We start from the raw sequence: 25,511 nt of genomic DNA, 5'->3' as shown, positions 1-25,511 counted from the left end.
AAACAAAACATATTTCTATAAACACATGAAACCAAAAAAACATATAGGACTGTTGTACAAAAAGAGTTCTACCATGGTTCCTGTGTTGTCTCTTGTTATCTCCAATAGAATTGGCTATATCATCAGACATAGTATAACTGAATATATCAGTACATAACAGTATTAATAAAAACACAACTTTGTATATAGAACTTCAAAAACCAGCAGTTATCAAACCAGAATGTGTATTGTAGAGTCTTTTCATCTTCAATGTTGTTGCCTATACTCTCAGGCTTGATACTATCAATCATATCAGTTTTGAATAAAACCAGTCTGTGTTATGTTGCATTCTAAATTGACTATCTCAGGGAGCCCCTGTAGCCAGTTGTTATCTATCCACCATCTTTGCTCCTCCTCCACATTTTTAAAATTTAAAAGTCAGTTTAATGGGTACAAAGGTGCAAGTGGCTAATCCTAACATTTAGGGGGTGAGAAGGGTTGTTTGAGGCCATGCTGGGGTATATATTGAGTTCATAGCTAGTGTAGACACTGTCTCAAAAAGCAAACAACCCCCACCCCAAACAAACAAAACTGTAAGAGATAAAAGGAAAGAAAAACTTACATAACATCCCCTTCATTGTTCTAACTATGTGGATCTCCTGATGGAAACAGGATTCCTAGACTGGCCAGGTCTCTGTCTACCTCAGAGTCTATAAACTGCAGCTACAGGCTGAAGCTTGTCTGTAAAGCCTATGGTCTAAGAATGGTTTGTTCATTTTTCCCTTAAGAATAATTCTGATGTGAAAAATTATGCATTTAAACTTTAGTGTCTATAACAAACTTCTGTGGAAACCCAGCCATGCCCGCTTGTCTGCGTACTGTCTGGTAGCTCTCATGCTAACAGCGGAAGTGAACAGCTGCTGCAGAGACCATACAGCTTGCAAACCCTAAAATATTTACTACTGGTCCTTCATACAAAAGTCTGTGATTTATGATCTGTGGGACACAAGCTTTGTCAGACCAGTATTCCTACAAATCCCCGGGTTTATTATGTTATCTTGGTTTCTAGATTCTTGTATGTTTGCTCCAAGACAGAATGCTACATTAAATTTTGTCACAACAATGGAGTTTTTGCCAAACTTCTCTTGCATATTTAACTGTTTTTGTTTTATAGATTCAATCTCTATGTTTCTGTGAGCTGAGGTTGATGATATATTTCTCCTTTACAAAAATGAATTATTTACTTTTTTTCAAACTAGATACCTTACTGAGTTCTACAGTTTCTTATTAATGCCAGAATCTTGATTTCCTAATGTAACTTGCCAAACATTTTGCTATAGGAGTCTCTTGTAATTGCAGAATAGTCGGATTTTAATTTACTATGCTAGTTAACTCTTTTTTTTGTCTTTTTCCTTTTTATCGGTACCAGGGATCGAACTCACGACTGCCTGCTTGCAAGGCAGGCGCTTAAATGCTAGTTAACTCTTCAAAAAGAGGAAACCAAATGTTAGCTAAACCTGAGATTCATAGGCAGAATAATGGAGTTTAAACCACACATGCTTAGCTCTTCTGATCTTTCACACTGGGTAATACAGAACTTTTCAAGCTTTTCATGTCTATATCTTTATGTTTAGCTTTAATGAAGGGGTATACAAGTATGTAGGTGTCAAATCTCATGAGGGATATTTTAGACATTAAGACTCTCTTCCTCATCCTAAAGCACACGGAGCATTAAGAAATAACACCAGCCTGGTCTTGTAGTACTACTAAATCACATTTCCATTTAGTCTCTGTTTGCTCTTTTACCTCTTTTTACTTCTTTGAGCCATGGCTACCAGCAGGTCTAAAAATATCAAAAACCTTTACAGTCATTAATGTTGAAATAGAAATATGAGTGAGTCCTTTCTTTTTTGGAGTTTTCTGTATTTTTTAAGTTAAGAACACTAATTATATAAAAATAACAATATTCCAGTAAATTTTAAGATGAATTATATACCTTTCCCAGCATTCTAGGGGGAAAGGGCTAGGAATATAGCTCAGTGGCACAGCACCTGCCTGGCAAGTACAAGGTCCTGAGTTCGATTCCTGATACCCCCCCAAAAAAAACTCTGGGGGGAAAAAACAGTAAAAGATAATAAAGAGTCTATAACAGTAAATATAAGTCAGTTAAACTCTCCTACTAAAGGAGTCTTTCAGAATGGATCAAAAATTATTTTATTTTATTGGACAAATCTTTCAGAATGGATCAAATTTTTAAATTTTATTTTATTGGGGGGAGTTTCTCACTATGCTGTGCAGGATGTCCTTGCATAATAATCCTCCTTGACTCAGCCTCCCGAGGGCTGAGTTTAAAAGCATGCTCCACCATACTTGGCTTCCTACCTAGTTTAAATAGTCCTGTTACAGAACCCCATTCAGAACCACGGTTAGCTAGGCTAACTGGTCTGTGTCTAGGGGTGGCCCTTTGATGGCTGCCCAGACCAAAGGACAGGCAATATGCAGAGTGGCCAGCAGCTCATGGTGTAGGTCAGTGTGAAAACCTGTACTGGGCCGACTTCTCTTTGAAATTTAGAAGAATGGGAAAAAAGTTGACTGGATAGAGAAGACAGCAAGTAGCTGATTTAAGCATTTGATGCCTTACTCAACTGCAGAACCTATTCTTTCTATAGTCTGTTTTGAGTATTTTCTGAGGTAAAAAAATATTTAGCTTTCTCTGGATTCCTGAACATATATATCCTTATGATGAACTTGCTATTATAACTTATTTGGAATTTTCCTTCATAATAAAAAAAACTGTATATACACTTTAACTTTTTATTTTTATTTTTTGCATTTTACCTTTTAAAATAATTTTTACCAACATATAATTCTGTAAAGTTATATGAAATGAAACTGTGTATTTCACAGGTGAGAAAACTAAGAAAGAATAGAGAAAAGAAAGAACAGCTTTTCACACTGCCCTACACCATAAGCTGCTGGCCCCTTTACATAACAATGATAATAGAACATAGCTTTTTCCTCATGCAGTCACTAATTTGTTTGAATGCTACTGTTTTCCATTATAGCTTTTTCTTCTTAAAACAGCAGCCACACCAAAAAGTGTTTAAGGCAAAAAAAAAAACAAAAACAAAAACAAAAAACAACAACAACAACAAAACAAAAACAAAAACAAAAAAACAGGTCTCCTGAGTTGGGCGCAGTGGCACATGCCTGTAATTCCATTCCTTGGGAGGCAGACGCAGAGGATCTCTGAGAGTTCTAAGGCTGACCCGGGCTACATAGTAAGTCAATACCAACCTGAACTACACAGCAAGACCCTATCTCAAAAAAACCCAAACCAAACCAAACCAGCTAAAAAACAAAAGTAGGTCTTCTTACCTGTGTGTTGTATGGCAGTTATTGCCTGAGCGTTACACTGCAGCTGTAACAGGTGCCGCAGCATGGCCACTGCCCATATGTTCCAGTCTGCATGCAGTTCAGGAGTCACTGCTGCCTTCAGACCTGTGGTAAGGGCAGGCAGGCTGGCTGCTTCAAGCTGCCTACACAGCGCAGAGATACTGAGAGCACACAGAAACTTATGCTCTGGGCTGTGGTTTTCAGTATGGGGCAGAAGGTTGAAGACAGCATTATAATTATTTTCATACTTCCCCTTAAGGTTACACCCAGGAATTTGGGTCTCAACTGTTTTGCCAATTTCTTCACTTTTTCCCTGGTTGTAGTTGAATGTCTTGACCAGAGTCTTGCTTTCAGATAAACGCATGTCCTTGTTATTAATCTCATCACAAATCCTCCTTAAAACTTTGTCCACATCTTCGAATCTAGCCAAAAGAGTCAACCTCAGGGCAACATGGCAAAATACCCCGAGTGTAAGCAGCAGCTCCCCCAGAGAACACTCTACGCTGTGGTACAGTTCCCAGGCCTGCTGAATGCACTCCTGGCTGCAATACTTGGCATAGCTACATCCATGGCAGGGAACCATGGCCAAAGTATGCTTCAAACATCTGTGACAGTAGAGATCCCCAAGGGTAACCCTGGTATCCCACCTACTCTCTAGGCCCTGATGCGGGGGTGGCATTTCTCCTGGGTTGAGGACACTCACAAAAGCATCCTCCTTTACTAGGAGTTCTCCTGGGATAATGTCTTTTGTGGCAATCAGGTAGCGGCCTTTTAAAGGATCTGTGCATAAGCGGACAGAGGACGATGCACTAGAAATATGTTCATTCTCTTCCCTTAGGTCCATATCCTCAGAGTCTTTGGCTAAAGCAGTAGGGAAGATTTCTGGGAGGTTCTCCTTTTCTTGTATCTTCATTTTCAGAATGCAGAGGTTTTTCTGTAGAATTTGAAAGGGGGAAGCTGTTGGAGTTGGTTTGACAGTGAAATTACTTTCAAGATCACTGACTGTTTGGCTTGCCTCTTTCAATCTCCCCAGGGTCACTAGGCATTCTGCCTTACGCAACATCAGCTTGGGTTGCAGTCTTTCTGGATATCCATGCATCAGTGCTCTGATGATATCATTGAGACAGGTCTGAAAACAGAAAGGAAGCCCCAAGATGATCCTTGGTCCTTAGTTTGCAATCTGTATTGAAAATCTATCCAAAACTCTACCGGAAAGTTAAGAGTTTATATGTGCTGATGCAGTGAGCACAGTTAAGAAGTTAAAAGCAGAACAAATACAACGAAGAGCTTATTTTTTTAAATTATATTCTACTGGCTTTTTTTTGAGGGCGGGGGTTTAGGCATTGAACTCCTCCTAAAATACAAATCTGATTTTGGTTACTTCCTGTTTTAAAAATTCCAGATACAATTCTGAAGGCTTTGCTAAGAGAGGCTAAGGATATGCTCTGCTACTGATTTACAACCTTATCTTCTGTGTAATCTTTTTTTTTTTTTTTTAATGCCCTTCAGTCCATTCCAAATTTGTGTAATCTTTTAATTGTTGAGGATATGAGGGCTCTTTTCATTGTTTTTAATTGTTTGTTTTTGAGACAAGGTCTCACTATGTAATTTAGCTGGCCTTGAACTCACTATATAGTCCAGGCTGGCCTCAAACTTGTAGCAATCTTTCTGCCTCAGTCTCCTGAGTGTTAGGAGACTGGTGTGAACCTCCATGCTTGGTGAGGATATTACGTTTAATTTTTCTTATTAAATACTTTTATTTTCATTTCTTTTGAAAGCAAAGAAGTTGTATTTATTGACGATAAAGGAAAAACATACTCAGGGCAGATCCATACTGGAAACAAGTATGTAGCACGTACAGAAAAGTGGTACAGCGCTGTCTGGAAAGGTGAAAAGCCCACAGATCCCTCTTTTCTTTTCTTTCTTTCTTTTTTTTTTTTGTTTCTTTTTTGAGACAGGGTCTTACTATGCAGTTCAGGCTGGCCTTGGGTTCACTTTGTAGCCCAGGCTGGTCTCTAACTTGCAAACAATTTTCTTGCCTCAGCCTCCTATGTGCTGGGATTACAGGAGTGTGCCACCATGCCTGGCTTATCTCTGTTTTCTTAAAAATAGGAAGGAAAAAAAAAAAAAGAAAGGAAAGAAAAAGAAAGAAAGAAGCTGTATAGAATTACAGAGTTTAAGAGGGCAGACTCTGAATCCAAACAAATCTGCATTCAAATGCAGATTTTCAAAGGGGTATTCAAAAAATACCCCTTTTACAGATGCATGACTTTATGCAAGAACTTTATTTCACAGTCTGTCTTTTCTCACTTGAAACACAAGGATAATTACACCTCACCAGGCTGTTTTGTTTTATTTTATTTTATTTTTTGGTACCAGGGGTTGAACTCATGACCTCGCACTTATCAGGGAGGCGCTTGTGCCACTGAGCTAAACCCCTGGTCTCCACCAGGCTGTTTTAAGGATGAAATAAATATCTATCTGAACTACTGAAAGGAGTACCTAGAATTACAGGAATCATTATTAGATGAAGGAAAACAGAGACAATCAATATAAGGAATTTATAAAGAGTTTGATGTTTTGCAAGTTCTAATTCCTGTGCTTAGTAGTAGCACAGGACTTTCTTGCTTACAACCTAGTTTGACTCTAACACTTCTTTTTTAGTTTGAAGGGCAGTAAGTATGAACTTGTGACTATTCCAATAGTTTTAAACTCTAAGGTATAATTTGAATTTCTATGGAATTTGGAAATGAATGTAGTCATACCCTGGTACTTGATTTCTTCACAACTTGTCAACTTTGCTACATAGGGGCCAGGGATTTAGCTCAGTGGCAAAAGTGTCTGCCTGGCGCTGCTGGTGAGCACACAGTCGTGAGTTTGATCCCTAGTACCATAAAAAAAAAAAAAAAAAAAAAAGACACATGAAGCTTTTTTGGGTATCAGGGATCGAACCCATGACCTTGTGCTTGCCAGGCAAGCACTTATGCCACTGAGCTAACTCTGTGGCCCTATATGCTGCATTTTGATTTGAAAATTTTGTCCTAGTATTTGTTGTTTGGTACTTGACAGACAAGGTAGAACTTGGGGATGTGATTTGGCTCATGACTCACTATCTTTCCTAGACAAGGTAATTAGTTTTGTGTTGATTATTTGAGTCTCTATCGTGCCTCCTCTAACCATTAGTGATGAATACTGAGGACCACTATACTAACTGCTATTAACAGCTTGCTCTTAGGCCCGAGAGTAAACTTCAGAGGCCTCACCTTTTGTGGCTTCCTAAACATAAATCTGATTTTGGTCATTTCCTCTTTTAAACTTCTACTGATACAGGGGCTGGGGATTTAGCTCAGCGGCATAAGCACCTGCCTTGCAAATGTGTGGTCGTGAGTTCGATCCCCAGTACCGATAAAAAAGAAAAAGACAAAAAAAAAAAAAAAATTCTACTGATACAAATCTCAAAATCCTTTTGCTACATTAAGAGATTAGAAGAAAACTATTCATAGAAAAGCCTACAATATGGCATTTCAAGGCAGCTTTTACTCTCCCAGACTCAATGCTTCTTGAGGGAAAGCTGTATTATTACAAGGATAATCTTAAACATGCTCTACTTGTTGGAACTAAATAAATGAACACATAAATATTATGGGCATCCTCAGAACCTAAAGTATTATTAGCAAAGTATCACACAGCTGACCCTGACTCTGAGAACTGGTGGTGTACTGCATCTATGTTACAGAGTGTAACGTAGCTTTTTCTTGTCAACCAGCACTTCTCTGCATGGCCACCTGTGACAGGCAAAACAAACCAAGGGAAAGAACAAGTCTGGCTGGGTATCAACATGCTTCCAATTCAACCAACAGCAGCACAACCTGAGAAAGGAGATAGTGGCCTTGTCCTCCAGTGAAGTCCCAGGCATGACACCCTCTCTCCTGATACTCACTTCATACTGACCCAGGTGGAAGAGTGCTGCAGAGCGATTAGCGTAGCACAGTGAAATGTCCTCAGTGTTAGGCCTCGAATGTGAAACTCCCTGCAAAACAATGAACTAGTTTACAGCTGTCAATGCGCACACCAGAAAAACAGTGAATAAACAATTCATTAGGGTTTATATCTAGATGTCCCCACAAAGCCTCCGGCACTCACAGGACAGGCTCGGGGAGGTGACTTGATCATGGGAGTAATCAGTGAATTGGCCTGCTGATGAATTTACAGTTAAATATAATGGTGAAAGGTGAAGTCTGGTCAGAGGAGGCTGGGTTACTATAGGAGAGGCTGGGAAGGGTCCATCCCAGGCTTCCCCTTTGCTGGCTCTCTGCTTCCCCTCAACATGCCGTGCCATCTGCCCTGGAGTCAGCCAGCTATGCACTGAAACTTTTATCAACTGTCAGCCAGAATAAAGCTCTCCTCTTTTAATTTGTGTCAAGTATTCTGACCTAGCAATAAGAAAGTAACTAAAATATAACCTAATGATGTATCTCAAGGTCCTAGAAAATGAAGAGTAACTCAAACTCAAAGCTACAACAAAGAAGGAAACTATAAAGATCAGAACAGAAATTAATGAAATTCAGACTAGAAAAACCATACTAAGAATCAATGAATCAAAGAGCTAGTTCTTAGAATAAACAAAAGAGAAGCCTCTAGTCAATATGAAAAAGGAAATGAAAGACCCAAATCAACACAATTAGAAATGAAAAATGCAAAGTCACTATGGACTCTTCCAGAATCTAGAAGATTATTAGTAGCTACTGTGAGAATCTGTAAAATGTAGAATTCAGAAGAAATGGATAGATTCCTAAATTCCATATGAACTACCAAAGCTGAACTAAGAAGACATAAAAAACCTAAATAACCCAATATCAGATGGGATTGAAGAAGTATTAAAAAAACTATTAAGAAACACTAAGGTCCTGATGGATTCATTGCTGAATTCTGAGAACATTAAGAAAGACTTAACAACAACATTCCTCAAACTCTTTAATAAAAGCAAACGAGGAGTATTCCTGAAGTCATAAGTGGAAGCTAGCATTCTTGATTCCAAAGCCAGAAAACGACAACCAAGAAAGATAAACTACAGCCCAATCTCTTTAATGAACACAGTTGCAAAAATCCTCACCAAGATACTGGTAAACAGGGTGAAATAAGTCATCAAAACTATCATATATCATGACCAAGCAGGCTTCATCCCAGGGACTTAGGGATGGCTCAACATACACATATCAATAAATATAATACATCACATAAACAGAAGCAAGGACAAAAATCACATGATCATCTCAACTGACACATAAATCATCTAAGCAAAATCAAACATCTGTTCATAAAAGTCCTGAAGAAAATACATAGAGAAGGACCTACCCTCAATCTGAAAAAGTCATTTATGACAACCAATGGCCAACATCATATTAAATGAGGAGAAGTTGAAAGCTTTCCCTCTTGAATAAGGAACTAAACTAAAAATAAAATCAGGAACAATTCAAGGACATTTACTACCACTACTACCGTTTATTGGTTTTTGAAATATTAGTAAAACAATCAGGCAAGAGAAAGAAATAAAAGGATGTATAGGAGAGGAAGAAATGAAATTACCAGTATTTACAGAAGATATGATCCTCTACATAAAAGGCCCCCAATATTTGGGAGACTGAGACAGGAAGATCACTGTGCGTTCAAGGCCCACTTGAGCTCAAGTGAGCTAAAGGCCAGCCTGAACTACATAGCAAGAGATCCTGTCTCAAACAAACAAACAAACAAACAAACTTCCAACACCAAGAGGCTCCTACAATTAATAATCAATTCAGTAGTAAACGAGGATTCAATATCAATACAGAAAAATCAACAGTATTCCTGTACATCAATAATAAACTCACCAAGAAAAAAGTTAGGGAAATAATATCTTTCATGATAGCATCAAGAAAAATTAAATTCTTGGAAATAACCTAACCAAAGAAATGAAAGAAGTCTATAATGAAAACTACAGTATTCTGCAAAAGATCAAACAGGACAGCAAAAAATGGAAAGATACCCTTACTACTGAATGGGCAGAACCAATACAGTCAAACCAGCCATATTTCCAAAATTGATATACAGTTTTAACACAACCCCAATCAAAATACCAATACCATTCCTCACAGAACTACAGGAAACAATACTAAAATTCATATGGAGCCAAAAGAGACCTAGAATAGCAAAAACAAGCAATCCTGGGAAACAAAAGCAGGCAGCAGGTACCACAATCCTAGACTTCAAGTAATATTACAAAGCTACAGTGATGAAGAGGCTGGCAATGGAAAAAGAAAGAAACAAACAAACAAAACAAAGACACAAAGACAATCAGACCTGTGGATTACTGGAACAGAAAAGAGGATGCAAAAACAACTCCAAGCACATTCAGCCACTTTATCTTTGACAAAAAAACCAAAAACACTGAAAGAAAGCTGCTTTAACAAATGGTTACCAAAAAGCAAAAGATTGCATCTAGACCCACATCTCTCATCATGTACTAAACTAAAATGAAAATGGACCAAAGATTTAAATATTTAAACAAACAAAAAATGAAAAACAACAAAACAAAACAAAAATATTGAAACAGCCTGGCCTGGTGAAGCACACTTATAATCCCAGCACTTTGGGAAGCTGAGGCAGGAGAACTGCCATAAATTCGAGGGCAGTATGGGATACACAGTGAGATCCTGTTTCAAAAACCAAAAAATAAAATAACATAAAATGCCTGGGTTACATAGTGAGTTAAAGGTCACTCCAAATTACACAGTGAAACTTTATCTCAAAACAAAAAACAGAAAAGAAAATCAGCAGCAATCTGTTGGAAGATAAAGGTAAAATTCTTTTGCTTAAGAAATTCTTAAGCAAAAAAATTCTTTTTCTTAAATCTTAGGTAAAATTCTTAAAGACATACGCATAGACAAGGATTTTCTGAACATAACACCAATTGCACAAGAAATAACACCACAAATTAACAAATGGGATCACATCAAATTAAAAAGCTTCTACACAGCAAAGAAACAACCAACAGAGTGAACAGACAATGTATAGAATGGGAAAGGTTTTTTTTTTGGTACTGGAAATCAAACTCACAAACATGCACTCGCAAAGCAGGCACTGTGCCACTGAGCCCAGAAAGAAAAAGTTAGGGAAATAATATCTCTAGCCCAGAAAGGAAAAGTTTTTGCCAGCTATTTCCCAGACAGAAGACTAATAGCTAGAATATAATAAAACATTAAACCTCCAAAATAAGACCCAAGTAAAAATGCACAAATGAAATGAACAATGCTTCTCTAAAGAAATACAAATGGCCACTAAATACAAGAAAAATGTTCGACATTTCTGCCTATTAGAAACATGCAAGTTAAAACAATGAGATTTCATCTTATACCAGAAAGAATGGCTATCATTAAGAATCCAGATAACAATAAAACCACAAATTATTCCCCCTGAATAAAAAGGAAAAGAAAAAGGGTAGATGTCTGTTTTAGTTTCTTTCTCATTGCTGGGATAAAATACCCAGCACCCATAAAGAAAGAAAGGTTTCTTTTGGCTTACAGTTTGCAGAGGTTTCAGTCCATAGTCAGCTGGCTCCCAGGCAGGGGAGAGTGGCAGAGGGCCTGCAGAGGAGGCTATCTCATGATGTGGCAGGCAGGAAGCAGGAAGAAATCAAGGGAAGAGAAGGAACACAACCCTCCAGATCATGCTCACACTGATCCACCACACTTCACCTCCTGATATCGCACCCAGCTATAAATCAACAATGGACAAACCTAGTGTCACATGTCCACAATCTAGTCACCTTCCTGACAGAAGTCACCTATGAGTGTTTAGACTTTGGGTGCTCATCTAGTATGCAAGGCCAATAAATCCATGAAAAAATGATTAATATCTCTGGCTACTAGAGACAAGCAAATTAAAGCAATGAGATTCCATCTTATTCCAGAAAGAATGGCTAGAATCATACCACAATAAAACCGAAAAAGAAAAAATAAGAAATAAGCGTGGATGTCACAGGTAGAAATTTACTGAAGAAACACAAATAGTTAATATATGGAAAGCAACTTATAAAAAGTCAAACATATGCAAATGAAAACAAAAAAGGTATTTTTTTCTCCCTTAAAACTGGTGAGAAAAGATGGGAATTAATCAACAAAACTACTGGAGCGAGTAGACAACCTCTGAGAAAAAGTAAGTTAGTTCAACACACGATACATCTTTTACTGGGTAACTGCAAATGGTTCAGACTTTTTCTGGGCCAGGACGGGTTAGGATGTGAACCCAAGGGCCTTATACATGCTAGGTTTTCCACCACTAAGGTTTATCTCCTTCCCACAAATGGCGCAGACTCTTAACATAAAAGATGAAGTCACAACAATACTGGAGGAAACTTTAGGAATAATCTAAAGTAATGTTAGAGAAATCACTTTCTAATTATGACACAACACCACAAGTCATAAAAAAGTTAATAAATTTGTTCACATAAAAATAAAAAATTTCATTGCAAAACCAATAAAGGCAACATTAAAATGCAAACAATGAAATGGAAAAAATACATGCAACTCACATTATAGGCAAAGAACTAATTTCTTTATCAAGAGCTTCTACAGATCAATAAGATGACAACCAATACTTCAGTAGGAAAATTGCAAATATATGTACAGTTCTTATGAGAATTACAAATGTTTCTTAAACATTTGCGAAAATGCTCAATATTTTTTATCATTAACCATGCAAATTAAAACTGTACCGAGATACCATTTTTCACCTATTTGGCAAAGGAAAAATAATTGATAGTACATTGAGTTGGCAAAGGACAGGACAAAGGGCATTCTTATTTATGCTGCTAGTAGGACTGTAAATTGGTCTAATGATTATGAAGGGCAACAGGACACTACACATCAAAGTTTTAGATTATATTTATATGTATATTCTCCATTGATAGAGCAATTCCTCTAGTAATTTATCCTATAAATATATGTGTAAAATGACATACATGAAAGTTTCTCATCTTAGAATTTTTTTTTTTGGCAGTACTAGGGATTGAATCCAGGTCTCACACTGACCTACCCCCATATACCTTTTAAATCTTTTTTAGTTTGAGACAGGGTCTTAGTCACTAAATTGGCCCATGCTGGGCTCAAGCCTGTGGTCCTCTTGCCTCAGCCTCCCCAAGTGCTGGGATTAAGAACATGCGTCACCATGACTAGCTAGAATATGGAATCTCTTTACGTATTGATGTAGAATGATCTTTTCTTTGTCTTTTTCCTTTTTATCGGTACCAGGGATCGAATTCATGACTGCCTGCTTGCAAGGCAGGCGCTTATGCCGCTGAGCTAAATCCCCAGCCCCGTAGAACTATTAGTTTGCAGTTCGAGACACTGTACCCAGAGCCTTATGTACTGCTCGGCAAATATTCTACTATTGAACTATGTTCTTAGTCCTCAAACTACTATTAAAAGTGAAAAATATGGTGCTGTACAATATATACAAAATGTTACTATTTATGTACAATGAAAGTGTACATGTAGGAGTAGAAAAAGCGTGGTTCTGGGAATGGAACTTAGAGCCTTGTACATGTTAGTCACATGCTCTAGCACAGCCCAACCTTATTTATTTATTCTTTTTTTTTTTTGTACCGGGAATTGATATTGTCTTTTTGAGACAGGGTCTTGCTATGCAGTTCAGGCTGGCCTTGTAACCCAGGCTGGCTCACTTTGTAACCCAGGCTGGTCTCAAACTTCCAACATTCTCCTGCCTCAGCCTCCCGAGGGCTGGGATTATAGGTATGTACCAGCATGTCTGGCCCAGCTCTATTTCTGTATTCTTTAAAATTTGTAAAGAATTAGGGGCTGGGGATTTAGCTCAGTGGCATAAGCGCCTGGCCTTGCAAGCAGGCAGTCGTGAGTTCGATCCCTGGTACTGATAAAAACGAAAAAAAAAAGAATGAGGTCTTGTCCAAACTAGTCTCAAATCCCTGGGCTCAAGTGATCCTCCTGCTTCAGACTCTGGGAGCATATGCCGCATTATACCTAGCTATTTTCATTCAATGAGATAGGCCTGAAATACAATATATATAACAGTACTAGCTTGTGAGAAATGAGGTGACCAGGGAAAGAGAAGTAGAATAGACAACATATGTTAACATATTTTCTACTGTAAGACAAATAGACCCAAGAGTAATAAAACTATAATAACTAGCATTATTTAAACTATGGGGAAATGAAGATTTCTACTCTGTCAGAAGGGATGTTAACTAGTTCTTTTGTGGAGAACAATTCAACATCAAATAGTAAAGGGTTTAAAAATTATATTCCCTTTCACCCAAGAATTTTCCTTCAATTAATTCATCCTAAGGAAACAATCAGTGTAACATAAATACTTTATGTGGAAAGATGCTCATTGTAGCAGTATGCTACCAAACACAGCAACATTAGATGTAAAGGTAAGTACATTTCTTCTCTGTAAGCTGTAAAAATCATGTTCTAGTGGAAAGTTTAACAACATGAAAACATAGGCACAATAAATTGTTGAGGGGAAAAAAGTAGGTTACAAAACATTAAGTGCGGCACTACCCCAATTTTGTACAAGAAAAACGTATTTTCATAGGAAAGACTGGCTGGACAGATATAAGCAAAAATGTTAGTGTGTCTGTGACTAGTTATAGGATTGTTTTTATTCCTTAAACTTCTCTGCATTTTCCAAAGTAACAAGTAGTACTTTTGCAGATGAAAGTGACAAATAGTACTTTAAAAAGGGAAGAAAATACCAGCTTTCAAGAAAATTGTAAAGTACCATAATCACCAAGTACTAGCTTCACAACGTAGGCAGCTCATCTCCCTCCATATCCAGAGAAAACCTGAAATTCTCTGACTTCACTTTTTACCTCGAACAGCTTTCCATGTGATCACATTAACGATACACATGCAAAAAGTTGGAGAGATTAGCTCTAAAAAAGAACTGTTAAGCCATTTATCACTGGATCATCACATCTAATGGATTTTAATCCTTCAACAGCCATTAAAGCTTACATTATTTAGCTGCATGCTAACAAAGCAGGCCTTTTATCAGCATTAGAAGCTATTTAAAGTTTGATAGCTTTTGGAAAATTAAATCCAAACTTTAAGCATAGCCCTGTTAAAGATTCAGAGTAGAGGAATACCCTTCAAATTTATATTTTAATTAATTAATCGATACAGTTATGATTTTTCCTCAAAATCTAGCTCACTGATGGTTAATATAATTAAAAATATTTGTAGACTGCTGATTTTTTTTTTTTTTTTTTTTTTTGCCTTTTGGAGTCAGGATCTCACTATGCAGTTCAGGCTGGCCTTGAACTCACTGTGTAGTTCAGGCTGTTCTGAACTCTCAGCAATCGTCTTGCCTCACGTCCCAAGTGCTGGGAATACACGCATGCACCACATATCCAGCAATTAACACTAGTATTAATACATTCCCCGACAACCTTCAAAATAAAATTCAGCTAGGCTATTGCAAAACACCCCATTTTCTTTTCTAACTTAAGTCATTCTGTTTGTAAGCTAACACTGTGGTTAGCTAAAACCCGGGTGTCCTCTAAATCAGGGCTATCAAGCTAACAGCCTCATCAATCAGACAAAAAAGGTGTATCATTCAATGAGAGCTGACAGATGCAGCAAGGCAGGGAAAGGGACTGCTCTAGTGTCTGAAGTTCCCTGATGAAATTCAGGACATAAAGTAATCTTTGTCTTAGAATATAACCAACAGCAGAATTCTGCCAATTTACTTTTTCAAATTCAACCCACAACATAAACAAAAATAACACTAGCTAGGAAATTTAGCAGTATGGCTCTATCTTTTGCAGAAATATGTTGAAATGCTGGGCTGGGAGCATTTTACCTTAGAGTACAGCACTGCAGCTCCACTGTAATTCTTCTCCTGGAATTTTTTGTTTCCTTCTTCTCTGTAGAAACAGGGAGCCTTGGGATCCTTTCCCACCGAATAACCTTGAGAAAGTCTTTTTAAAAACTTCTCATCCTCAGATCTTTGTGAAAAAGGGAAGAATATTAAAAAAGAAAGCAGAACTGCATTATTTTAAGGAAAGCTCCAATCACCGCCCTTGAAACAGGATGTGTGCCTGTGCCTGAGAACATATGGAGCACACAGGCTGCATGTGTTACGTAACACGACTGCAAGAAAACGTCTTCTCCTGGTCTTGGAGACATATGGAACTATATTTCTACTGAGAGAAGAGTGCCAATGTTTTATTCTTTACCTCATAATTACTGGCCAGTGAGCCATCCCTCGGGTCCTACACCATCAAGACGCTAGGAGGTAGAGAATGATATGATACACGGATTGTTCACACCAAGGAGGATTCGCCACCTAAACTGTGGTGAATGGAGGGAGCGGAGGGGGGGAAAAGGGGAGACAGACAACAGGAGGAGAAGGCAGAATAAGAAAAGGTGGCATAAGCACCTGCCTGGCAAGTGCGAGGTCGTGAGCTGGATTCCTGGTACCAAAAAAAAAAAAAGAATAGGAATAAGAAGAGGGAAAAAAGGAAGGAGGGCAGGAGAAATGAATCATCAAGTAACTGTAGTGAAATTTTAACATTTGGAGAATCTGAAGAAGGGTTATCAAAATAGCAATTCTGTGTACTATTTTTATAAATAAGTGAAATTATTAAATAAATGAAATTATTTAAAACTGAAGTTTTAAAATATAAGTCTACAACTACTATATAATAAGTTAATTTAATATATAAGTACATGAAGATATATATATATAACGTGACAATAGAGAATATACCTTTTTCCCAATAAGGAAAAACAGTATAGAGTAATCTGTACTATACTGTTTAGCTACCATGACATAAAGTAAAACATGAGTAACAAAAATAGAAATAAAAATGACATGAAGAACTGAGAGTTCTTTTGAGCAATCCTTGGGTCAAAGAAGAAATCACAATTAAAACTGCAGAATGTTGGTAAGTGTTTTCAAACTTTTTGTCTTAATAATAATGACCAACAATAAGAAACATCTTCTACATTATTACTTGGCAAGATGCTTCTGTGTGGGTACACACTGGATTTTCAAGTTAAAATCAAGTCATTAGGGGCTGGGGATTTAGCTCAGTGGCATAAGCGCCTGCCTTTCAAGCAGGTAGTCGTGATTCAATCCTTGGTACCGATAAAAAGGAAAAAGACAAAAAATAAATAAATAAATAAATAAAATAAAGTCATTGGCAGATTTAAATACAACACAGAAAAATCACAATACGATAAGAAAAATTTGTAAAGATTTAATTCAAAATGTATGCTTTCCTATTCTAAATTTACTCCAGTCTTGAACAGATGAAGACAATACTCTCTGCATATCTGGTATATCACAGAATATACTGTTTGTTTTGATTTTCAGTTAGATAAACTTGAAAATCCTATTTCTTTTTTTCTTTTCTTTCTTTCTTTCTTTTTTTTTTGGTACTCGGGATCAAACTCACGACCTCACACTTGCCAGGCAAGCACTTGCATGGTTGAGCTAAATCCTGGCCCTTAAAAAAAATCCCATTTCAAACAAAAAGGTTGTGGTGAGCAGTAAGAAAAAACAAACACTGAAATTCTTGTATAACAACAGATACTCTTTAATATATTAATACAAAATAATGATAAACTCAATGTTCTTTGATTACTCTTCAGTATAATTAAGATCTAAATTACAATAACTCATTCTCTTCTTCAGGTCCGGAGTTTAACTCACTGACTCAAGTGTTTTTCTTTTTTTGGCACAAGGAACTGAACTCAGGACCTTGGGCTTATCAGGCAGGCACTGTGCCACTGAGCTAAATTCCTGGCCACTGACTCAGTTTTGCAAAGCACATGGATGGTCTATCTTTTTTTTTCAAAAATTTCTACTGGAATGTTTGAGAAATACGTGACTTTGTGAGATGAAATAATGTCAGGTTTTTGCTTTGCTTTGCAATCCTGGGAACTGAACCAAGGGCCTTTGCACTAAGCCACAGACCCAGCCCTTCTCTTAAATTTTGGAACCGGGTCTCACTAAATTGCTAAGTCCCCCAGGCTGCACTAATATGTCTGGAGTGCCTCTAGCTTTTCATTGTAGTAAAACATACATAACATATAATTATTATTTTCACAATTTTTATGTGTACAGTTCAGTGACACCGTTAATTTAGTATAATGTGCAACTGCCACCATTATCCATTTCTAGAACTTTGCATCATGCAAAACTGAAATTCTCTTCCCATTAAATAATAGCTCTTCATTCTTTTTTCTGAGTCACTGGTAAATTCTATCCTGCTTTCTGCCTCTTAGGTTCTGCATACTAAGTGGAATCATTTGCTATTGTCCTTTTGTGTCTGGCTTATGCTACTTACCAAAAACTTTTTTTTTTTGGTTTTTTTGAGACATAGTCTTGCAATGCAGTTCAGGATGGCACTGAGGTCACTTTGTAGCCCCAGCTGATTTTGTATTTGCAATGATCCTCCTGCTTCAGCCTCCCAACTGTTAGGATTATAGGTATGTGCCACCACACCTAGCTAGCAAAAAACTTTTAAGGTTCAGGCATGTTCACCTCTAAATTTCACTCCTTTTTTTTTTGCTGAATAATATTCTGCATATGTACACATCATAATTTGTTATTCTATTCATCTGTTAGTGGACATTTGCTATATAGTGCACTTCTAGTTATTGTGAATAATGCTTTTTATGCACGGACTGCCTCAAGTCTCACTTTTAATTATTTTGGATTTAAACACAAAAATAGGAATACTGAATCAAATGGTAACCCTATAATTATTTACTTATTTATTTTTGTCTTTTTCCTTTTTATTGGTACCAGGGATCTAACTCATGACCGCCCGCTTGCAAGGCAGGCGCTTATGCTGCTGAGCTAAATTCCCAGCCCCTCTATAATTAATTTTTGAGCAATTGTCATATCATTTTCCATAGTGGCTACATCATTTTATATTTCTAGCAATGCATAACAATTACAGTTTCTCCACATCTCCAGCTGCTCTTTTTTATTATTATTATTATTATTTTGGGTTTTTTGGAGACAGTCTTGCAATGTAGTCCAGGCCAGCACTGACCTCAGTTACGTAACCCAGGCTGGCCTTAACTCCTGACAATGCTCCTGCTCAGCCTCCTGAATGCTGGGATTACAGGTGTGCACCATCATGCCCACCTCAGTTGCTCCGTTGTTGTTTTTTTTTTAATTTTTTTTTTTTTTTTGTCTTTTTCCTTTTTATTGGTACCGGGGATTGAACTCACGACTGCCTGCTTGCAAGGCAGGTGCTATGCCTGCCGCTGAGCTAAACCTCTAGCCCCTTTCTATCTTTTTTTAAATTTTTTTTTTTTTGTCTTTTTCCTAGTTGCTCCATTTTTAAAAAACCATAAACAGTAAGGCCATTTTAAATCATGAGGTTGTACCTTACTGTGGCTTGGATTTATATCGTCCTGTGGGCTAAAAACGTTCAGCATCTTTTCAAGTGCATATTGGGCATTTGTCCATCTTCTGTTTTGGAGAAACGTGGACTCAGAATCTTTGCCTATTTTTTAATTGGGTTTTCCTTTTTGAGTTGTAGGAATTCTATATCCCCAGCTCTGTTCAGTTTTATTGTTTTGGTTTTTTGAGACAAGGTCTAGCTATGTAGTCCAGGCTAGCCCCAAACTTGCAGTGATTCTTCCTGCCTCAGGAAGAATCCTGTTTATTTTTGAGACAGGTCTCACTAAATTGGCCAGGAACACTTGAACTTGCAATTGTGCTGCCTCAGGGTTCCAGGTGCTCAGGTTACAGGAGTGTGCCACCATGCCAAGTCCCGAAGATCTCTCCTCTAATAGCTGAGGCACCCCCTCATGATTACTGCCAGAAGCACACACTACAAAATGGCTGTTTTCTAATTCTACTGTCAGTTCTAAATTTATTAACTAGCACTGTTCTGTAAAGGGAATTTTTGCTCCTTTCCTTCTTTCATTCATTTTTGTATTTATCTTCAGTATTACCATGGACTTAAAAAATTCAATTTATAAACCATTGCCATCATTATACTTCTTCATGTTCAAATTGTCCTAATTGTGGCCAGTGTGAACTTCTTTAGGCTGGCTCCTGTGTTCTTTTTACATAAATCCTTCACTCTTTGAGCATTTCTTTGCGTACTGCCACAATAAAGTATTCTGGTTCAATACAAAATCAAAACAAACAGTAAGGGTAAAGAGGCTAGGGGTATAGCTCCAGCAGAACAGCACCTGCCTGGCGATCATGAGGCTGTGAGTTCAATTCCCAGTACAAAAAAAAAAAAAAAAAAAAACAACCACAATAAAAAACGTAAGGGAAAGAGGCCAGGAGTGTTGGTAAACAAACTGTTCCTTAGGGCACTCTTAAAGCATCAGTCACGGGCTAAGGAGGGCCTCTCAATGAAGGGTTTTCAAATATTGGTGAAAGGCAAGAAAGAAGTGTGTACCTAACTGTATTTTATTTTAGACTTTTTGAGACAGGGTCTCACTGTGCAGTTCAGGATGGACTTGGGCTCATTTTGTAGCCTAGGTTGGTTTAGAACTTGCAATGATCCTCCTGCCTCAGCCTCCCAAGTGCTGGGATTACAAGAGTGTGCCACCATACCTGGCTTGTATACCTAACTTTAAAGATCAAATTCATACTTTTCTTTCATAGGGATGCATACAGAGACTAGAAGTTTAAAATGCCTTTGGGCACTTTAAGTCATGATTGGTTAATCTTATAAATGTGAGACACACAGGGAAGCAAACAAAAATGGAATTAATTATTAATTCCATGGTAAACAAAAGTCGGAAATGTAATTCAATACTTCATGGCTCAGGTGAGTAATATTTACAAAGACATTAAGAATATACGCATCAAAAGAAAGAAGAATATATGTGTCAAATGTTGGTTTAACCAGCACAATAGTCTACTGATTATATTATACATTATAGTTAGGATGAGAGGAAAACAAAGTATATGGGTGGGTGTGAATTGAGGGTGAAAGAGCTAAATTCACGTCTAAAACTAAGTATCAGAAGAAATAATTGGAAATAGGAACTAGAAATGGGGAGAAGAGCTGTCTTGCTTTTCAACCTTTGAAATACTAATTTCTTAAGCTATTTATGCATATTATTCTGATACAAAATTAAAAAGGGAAATATTTCCATTTAATAAGGCACCAGATATATATAGACTCTCAGAGTTTTTTTTCTACTATACTATCAGTACCAAGAAATTCCTACTATATAAACTACTTCAGAGCATAGAAAGAGGAAGTCAGCTGGGCGTGGTGGCACACAGCATAACCCAGCAATTGGAAGGCTGAGGTAGGAGAATCATTGTGAGTTTGAGCTACAAACCTGGGCTACAAAGTGAGCTCAAGACCAGCTCGAACTGCATAGCAAGACTCTGTCTCAAAAAGACAAAAAAAGAGGACGTTCTCCAGGACATTCTGAGGCTATCACAACCCTGACACTGAGTTGAGAGAGAAAGCACAAATAACATGTAATCTAAAATCATTATGAATATAGATACAGAAGTCCAGAAAGTAGTATTAGGAACTGAATCTCACAGCATGTTAGTTAGGCATGGTAGTACATATTTGTAATCCTAGCACTTTGGGAAGCTGAAACAGGAAGGTTAAATTTCAAACCTAGCATGAGTTAGATTTTGCCTCAAAATAACAAATATTTTATTTTTTTCTCAGACCCTGGCCATCTTGGCAGCTGCTCTTGGTTGAGAGCAATTTGGGAAGATGGTGGCCACAAGGAAAATGAAAAATCGCTGGAGTCCATCAACTCTAGGTTTCAACTTGTTATGAAAAGTGGGAAGCAGACAGGGCAAAGCAAAACTGGTCATTCTTGCTAACAGCTGCCCATGAAACAGAGTACTATGCCATGTTGGCCAAAACTAGCATCACCACTACATTACTAGTTTTAGTAAATCTAGTAACATAACTCTTACATTTACAGACTAATGTAGAAAAATAAAACGATCATTCCTCAAATATCTCAAAACATATGCTTGCTGATTATGGTGGCACTTGGGAGGCTGAGGCAGGAGGATTTTGTGAGTTTGAGGTAGACTCAGGCTACAGAGATCAAGGCCAGTCTGAATTACCAAGTGAGACTATCTCAAAAACAAAACAAAACAAACAAATATCCCCATAGTGTTTTATAAAATTTACTACCTATTTATGATGAACCTGTAGGAGTTAAGACTACAGGAAGGTGTCTACTGCCACTGGGGAAGGCTTCGTGTAGTCATGAGGGTTGGGAGAAGCAGGACCCCCTCTCCTGCATGCCTGCCATCAATAGAGAAGCCTCTGTGTGAACACACAGGTCTGCAGAAGCCCACTGGAACCTCACTCCCTCCCTGGGAACCTATATTCAGAGAAACCCAGGTTCCTAATCTATTCCTCCACTGGATACAGAACCAATGCAGAAAGTGCTTAAGACCCCATAACTGGCTTGTCCAAAGGAACCCAGGAAAATGTCAAGATGAAGGAGCAAAATGTAATCTCAGATCTCTGGCCTACATAGAATAAGTCCAGGAGACATAGATATAGAAGAAATTGGAAGCTGCACACCTGAAATTTGTGAAATAATAGCAACTTAAGTAAAGAAACAACTTCAAGAGGCTGTAAATCAGATCATAAATAACAACTCAAGTAAAAGAAGAAATGACAACCATAACGAAAGAATTGTTGAGCATATCTAAAGACATACATAAAAAAAGAGTATAGGAAAATGATGGAAATCTTGAACAAACAATATAGTAAAGAATTAGAATGCATGAAACAGATTCAAAGAGGTATCTAGGAAATTAAAGTCAATCAAAAGCTGGCAAAACCACTTGAAAAAGACAGAAGAGAGTTTCAGACCTTGAAGACAGGATCTCAGCTAGCGATTGTGAAAGGAAAGATCTCTTACAAATAACAAGGAACCAGGAAATAACAATTTGACAGCTGCAAGATGATGCAAATAAATATAATATATGATTAATAGGTGTTAGTGAAAAAGCAGGAGTCAACACAGATGGCATAAAAAGAATATTTACAGAAGTAATAGTAGAAAATTTCCCAAGTGTAGAAAAGGACCTCACATACAAAGAAATGAGGCATACAGAAATCTAACTAGTCATAACCAAAATAAGTCTATACCCTGACACATAAAAATCAAGATCCCAGAAATTCGGCACAAGAACAGAATATTAAAAGCTGTTAGAGGAAAGAAACAGATCACCTATCAAGGAAAGCCCATCAGAATCATGGCAGACTTATCAACATAAATCATCAAGTCAAGAAGAGCTTGGAGTGAAGTGTTTCAAGTCCTGAAAGAAAACAACTTCCAACCCAGATTGATGTACCCTGAAAAAATTAACTTTGAAAATTTATGGAGAAATAAGATACTTCCATGACAAAGAACTGAAGAAATGCATCACCACCAAACCAACCCTACTGAAAGATATTCTAGAAACAAATAAAAATGACCACAATTCCAAGAACAACAATAGAAAGAAATCAAGCAGGGCAAGCAATTAAACAGAGGGGAAAAGCAGGAAACCAACAGCAGGAAAATAACATGACAAAGACAAGCCAATACATCAGTCATAGCCATTAATGTAAATGGCCTCAAGTCACCAATAAAAAGAAATAGGCAGAGTGGATCAAGAAACAAAATCCTTCAATATGCTGAACATAAGAAACACATTTAACTCAAATAGAAATTAGCATACTGGGGGCTGGGGATTTAGCTCAGCGGCATAAGCGCCTACCTTGCAAGCAGGCAGTCATGAATTCGATCCCTGGTACTGATAAAAAGGAAAAAGAAAAAAAAAAAAAAGAATTTAGCATACTGAAAGTCAAAGGAGAGAAAACAATATTCCATGCAATAGGAACCCAGAAAAAAAGGAGTAGCTTGCCCAATAACTGCAGCATGGATATGAAAGAGATGGTATTTTTTTTTTTTTTTTTTTTTGTCTTTTTCGTTTTTATCGGTACCAGGGATCGAACTCACGACTGCCTGCTTGCAAGGCAGGCGCTTATGCCGCTGAGCTAAATCCCCAGCCCCAAGAGATGGTATTTTTATACAACAGAGTGCTACTCAGCTATGAAGAAGGATAACCTCAAAGCTTCTGAAAGTAAATGGATGCAACCTGAGATCATGCTCCTGGGTAAAATGGTTTGGACTCACATGGGCAAACATCACGTTGTCTCTCTAGTATAAAAAACTCCCGGGGCTGGGGATTTAGCTCAGCAGCATAAGCACCTGCCTTGCAAGCAGGCGGTTGTGAGTTCGATACCCAGTACTGGAAAAAAACAAAAATTCCTCCTATCTCTAGTATAAAAAACTGAAGGAGTTAGTGGGATCCAAAACATACAACAGATAAACAGATATTGTGAAAGTGAAAGAGGAGGAAATGGTTAAAAAAGGAAGCAACAACTGGGATGCGGGAAAGGAGAAAAAAAGAAAGGGAAAAGATTATACATATCATAAATATATATGTATACATAATATAGATATATATGATAGATAGTTACACTATTAATCTGCTAGCCCAACAAAAAGAATGGTTTGTGCTTTCATTGTTTGATCATTTTTTTCATGCATATGTCTGATAATCTGAACAACTACTTTTTTTTTGGTACCAAGGATCGAACTTGTGACCTCACGCTTGCCAGGCAGGCACTTATGCCGTTGAGCTAAATCCCCACGTCTGAACAACTACTTTGAAGACAACAGCATGCAACATATTAACCATTGTTAATACCTATTATTCTGTTCTGAAGTTCTGTACCATTGTTTTTATTTTTTTCTGTTTTAAAATTAAAAAAAAAAATAGAATATAGGGAAATTTCCTGAATCTCAAACAGGTATATACCATAAACCTATGGTAAATGTCCTAAATGGTTTTTACTATTCAACAGTGTTTTAGAGGTCAAACTAACACTGTGAAAATTAAAAAGTAAAATAAAGGCATAAATACTGGAAAAGAGGTATACTATTTGCAGATGTGGTTATTTAACCTAAAAATTCCAAGTGGATTGGCAAACAACAGCGTAATTGAGAAGAAAAAAGCTTATACATAACAATAAAAATGTACAAGTAGGAATGAATTTAACAGGAAGTGTGCAAGACCTATACAAAGAAAACTATAAAACTTTATTTAAGGAAATAAACTAAGCCTTAAATAAATGGCCAGACAACCCTTTATTTGGATAAACAAATTTAATATTGTAAAGACGTCAGGTCTCCCTAAATGAATCTATGAATCCAACACAAGCCCAGTACAAATTCAACGACATTTTTTATGGAACTTGACAAGCCTACTCTAAAGTTGACACGGGGAAATGTACACAATATAGCCAAAATATTCTTGAAAAAGTACAATGACTATGTATATGTGTAGAAAAGTTGGCTTAATAAATAGCAAAACTCTCCATTTTTATGAGAGGATTCCTTGCTTTTGAGATCCCTTTCCTCATCCTGCTGATAAATTCTGGTGGGAACCTCCCTTGGGTTGAAGCAAGGAAACCTCCCGTGGGATGAAGCAGGTCTGACCTCAACATCTCAACAGGGCTGGGCATGTGATACAGAGGCGCCCACACCTCTGGGCATCCCTGAAGGGATGCACATGAGATTGCATGCAAGCAAGATCAGATTCATCCGAGTTCATTGCAGAAATTTTCACAGAAGTTTTCTGAAAAGATGCCCTCTTTCCCTTGGGTTATTCGGCTATCAGGGTATGTCCAGGGCAGTGAATGGTTAATGTCTGCCAGATGCACAGCCTGCAGAGAGATGAAGATATATGGAGTCTGATGACATCCTCTGAACCTCAGGATACCTGAAAGCAGATTTGCTTTTGGACACCCTAGTTTTACAGCTATGAATTTCATAATTTGAGCTGGGTTTCTGTTGCTTGAAACTGAAAGATTTCTAAAATGATATGATAAAGTCATGGTAATTAAAATCCTTTGGTTTGGGTACAGATATGAAACCTAGAAATTACTGGGCATAGTGGTACATGCCTGTAAACTCAGCACATGGGAGGCTGAAGCAGGACAGTGGGCTATAAGATCAAGGCCAGCATGGGCCACTTAGTGAGTTCAAGGCCAGCCTGAACTACATAGTAAGAACCTA

The 25,511-nt window shown here is 37.5% G+C and overlaps 1 protein-coding gene across 7 annotated transcripts in view; it reads right to left on the bottom strand.

Annotated features, from left to right (window-relative positions):
* Positions 1-25,511, bottom strand: part of Smyd4 (SET and MYND domain containing 4) — a 55,832-nt gene that overhangs the window by 21,777 nt on the left and 8,544 nt on the right. For 4 of the 7 annotated variants that reach the window (XM_013152236.3, XM_003469538.5, XM_063251055.1 and 1 more), the window contains exons 3-5: positions 15,253-15,397; positions 7,316-7,405; positions 3,358-4,504 (exon numbers count right to left, since the gene is read on the bottom strand). In XM_013152236.3, the coding sequence (XP_013007690.2) occupies positions 3,358-4,504; positions 7,316-7,405; positions 15,253-15,397 (1,382 nt within the window). The remainder of the gene's footprint in view (positions 1-3,357; positions 4,505-7,315; positions 7,406-15,252; positions 15,398-25,511) is intronic. The other 3 variants (XM_063251054.1, XM_063251056.1, XM_063251058.1) reach the window with 3 other exon arrangements.

The sequence above is a fragment of the Cavia porcellus genome, unplaced genomic scaffold (genome assembly GCF_034190915.1).
Source record: "Cavia porcellus strain 051 isolate PalLab524CR breed Dunkin Hartley unplaced genomic scaffold, mCavPor4.1 scaffold_6, whole genome shotgun sequence".
Classification (NCBI taxonomy): domain Eukaryota; kingdom Metazoa; phylum Chordata; class Mammalia; order Rodentia; family Caviidae; genus Cavia; species Cavia porcellus.
The sequence above is the reverse complement of the archived record's forward strand: the minus strand, read 5'-3'. Positions and strand labels throughout refer to the sequence as shown.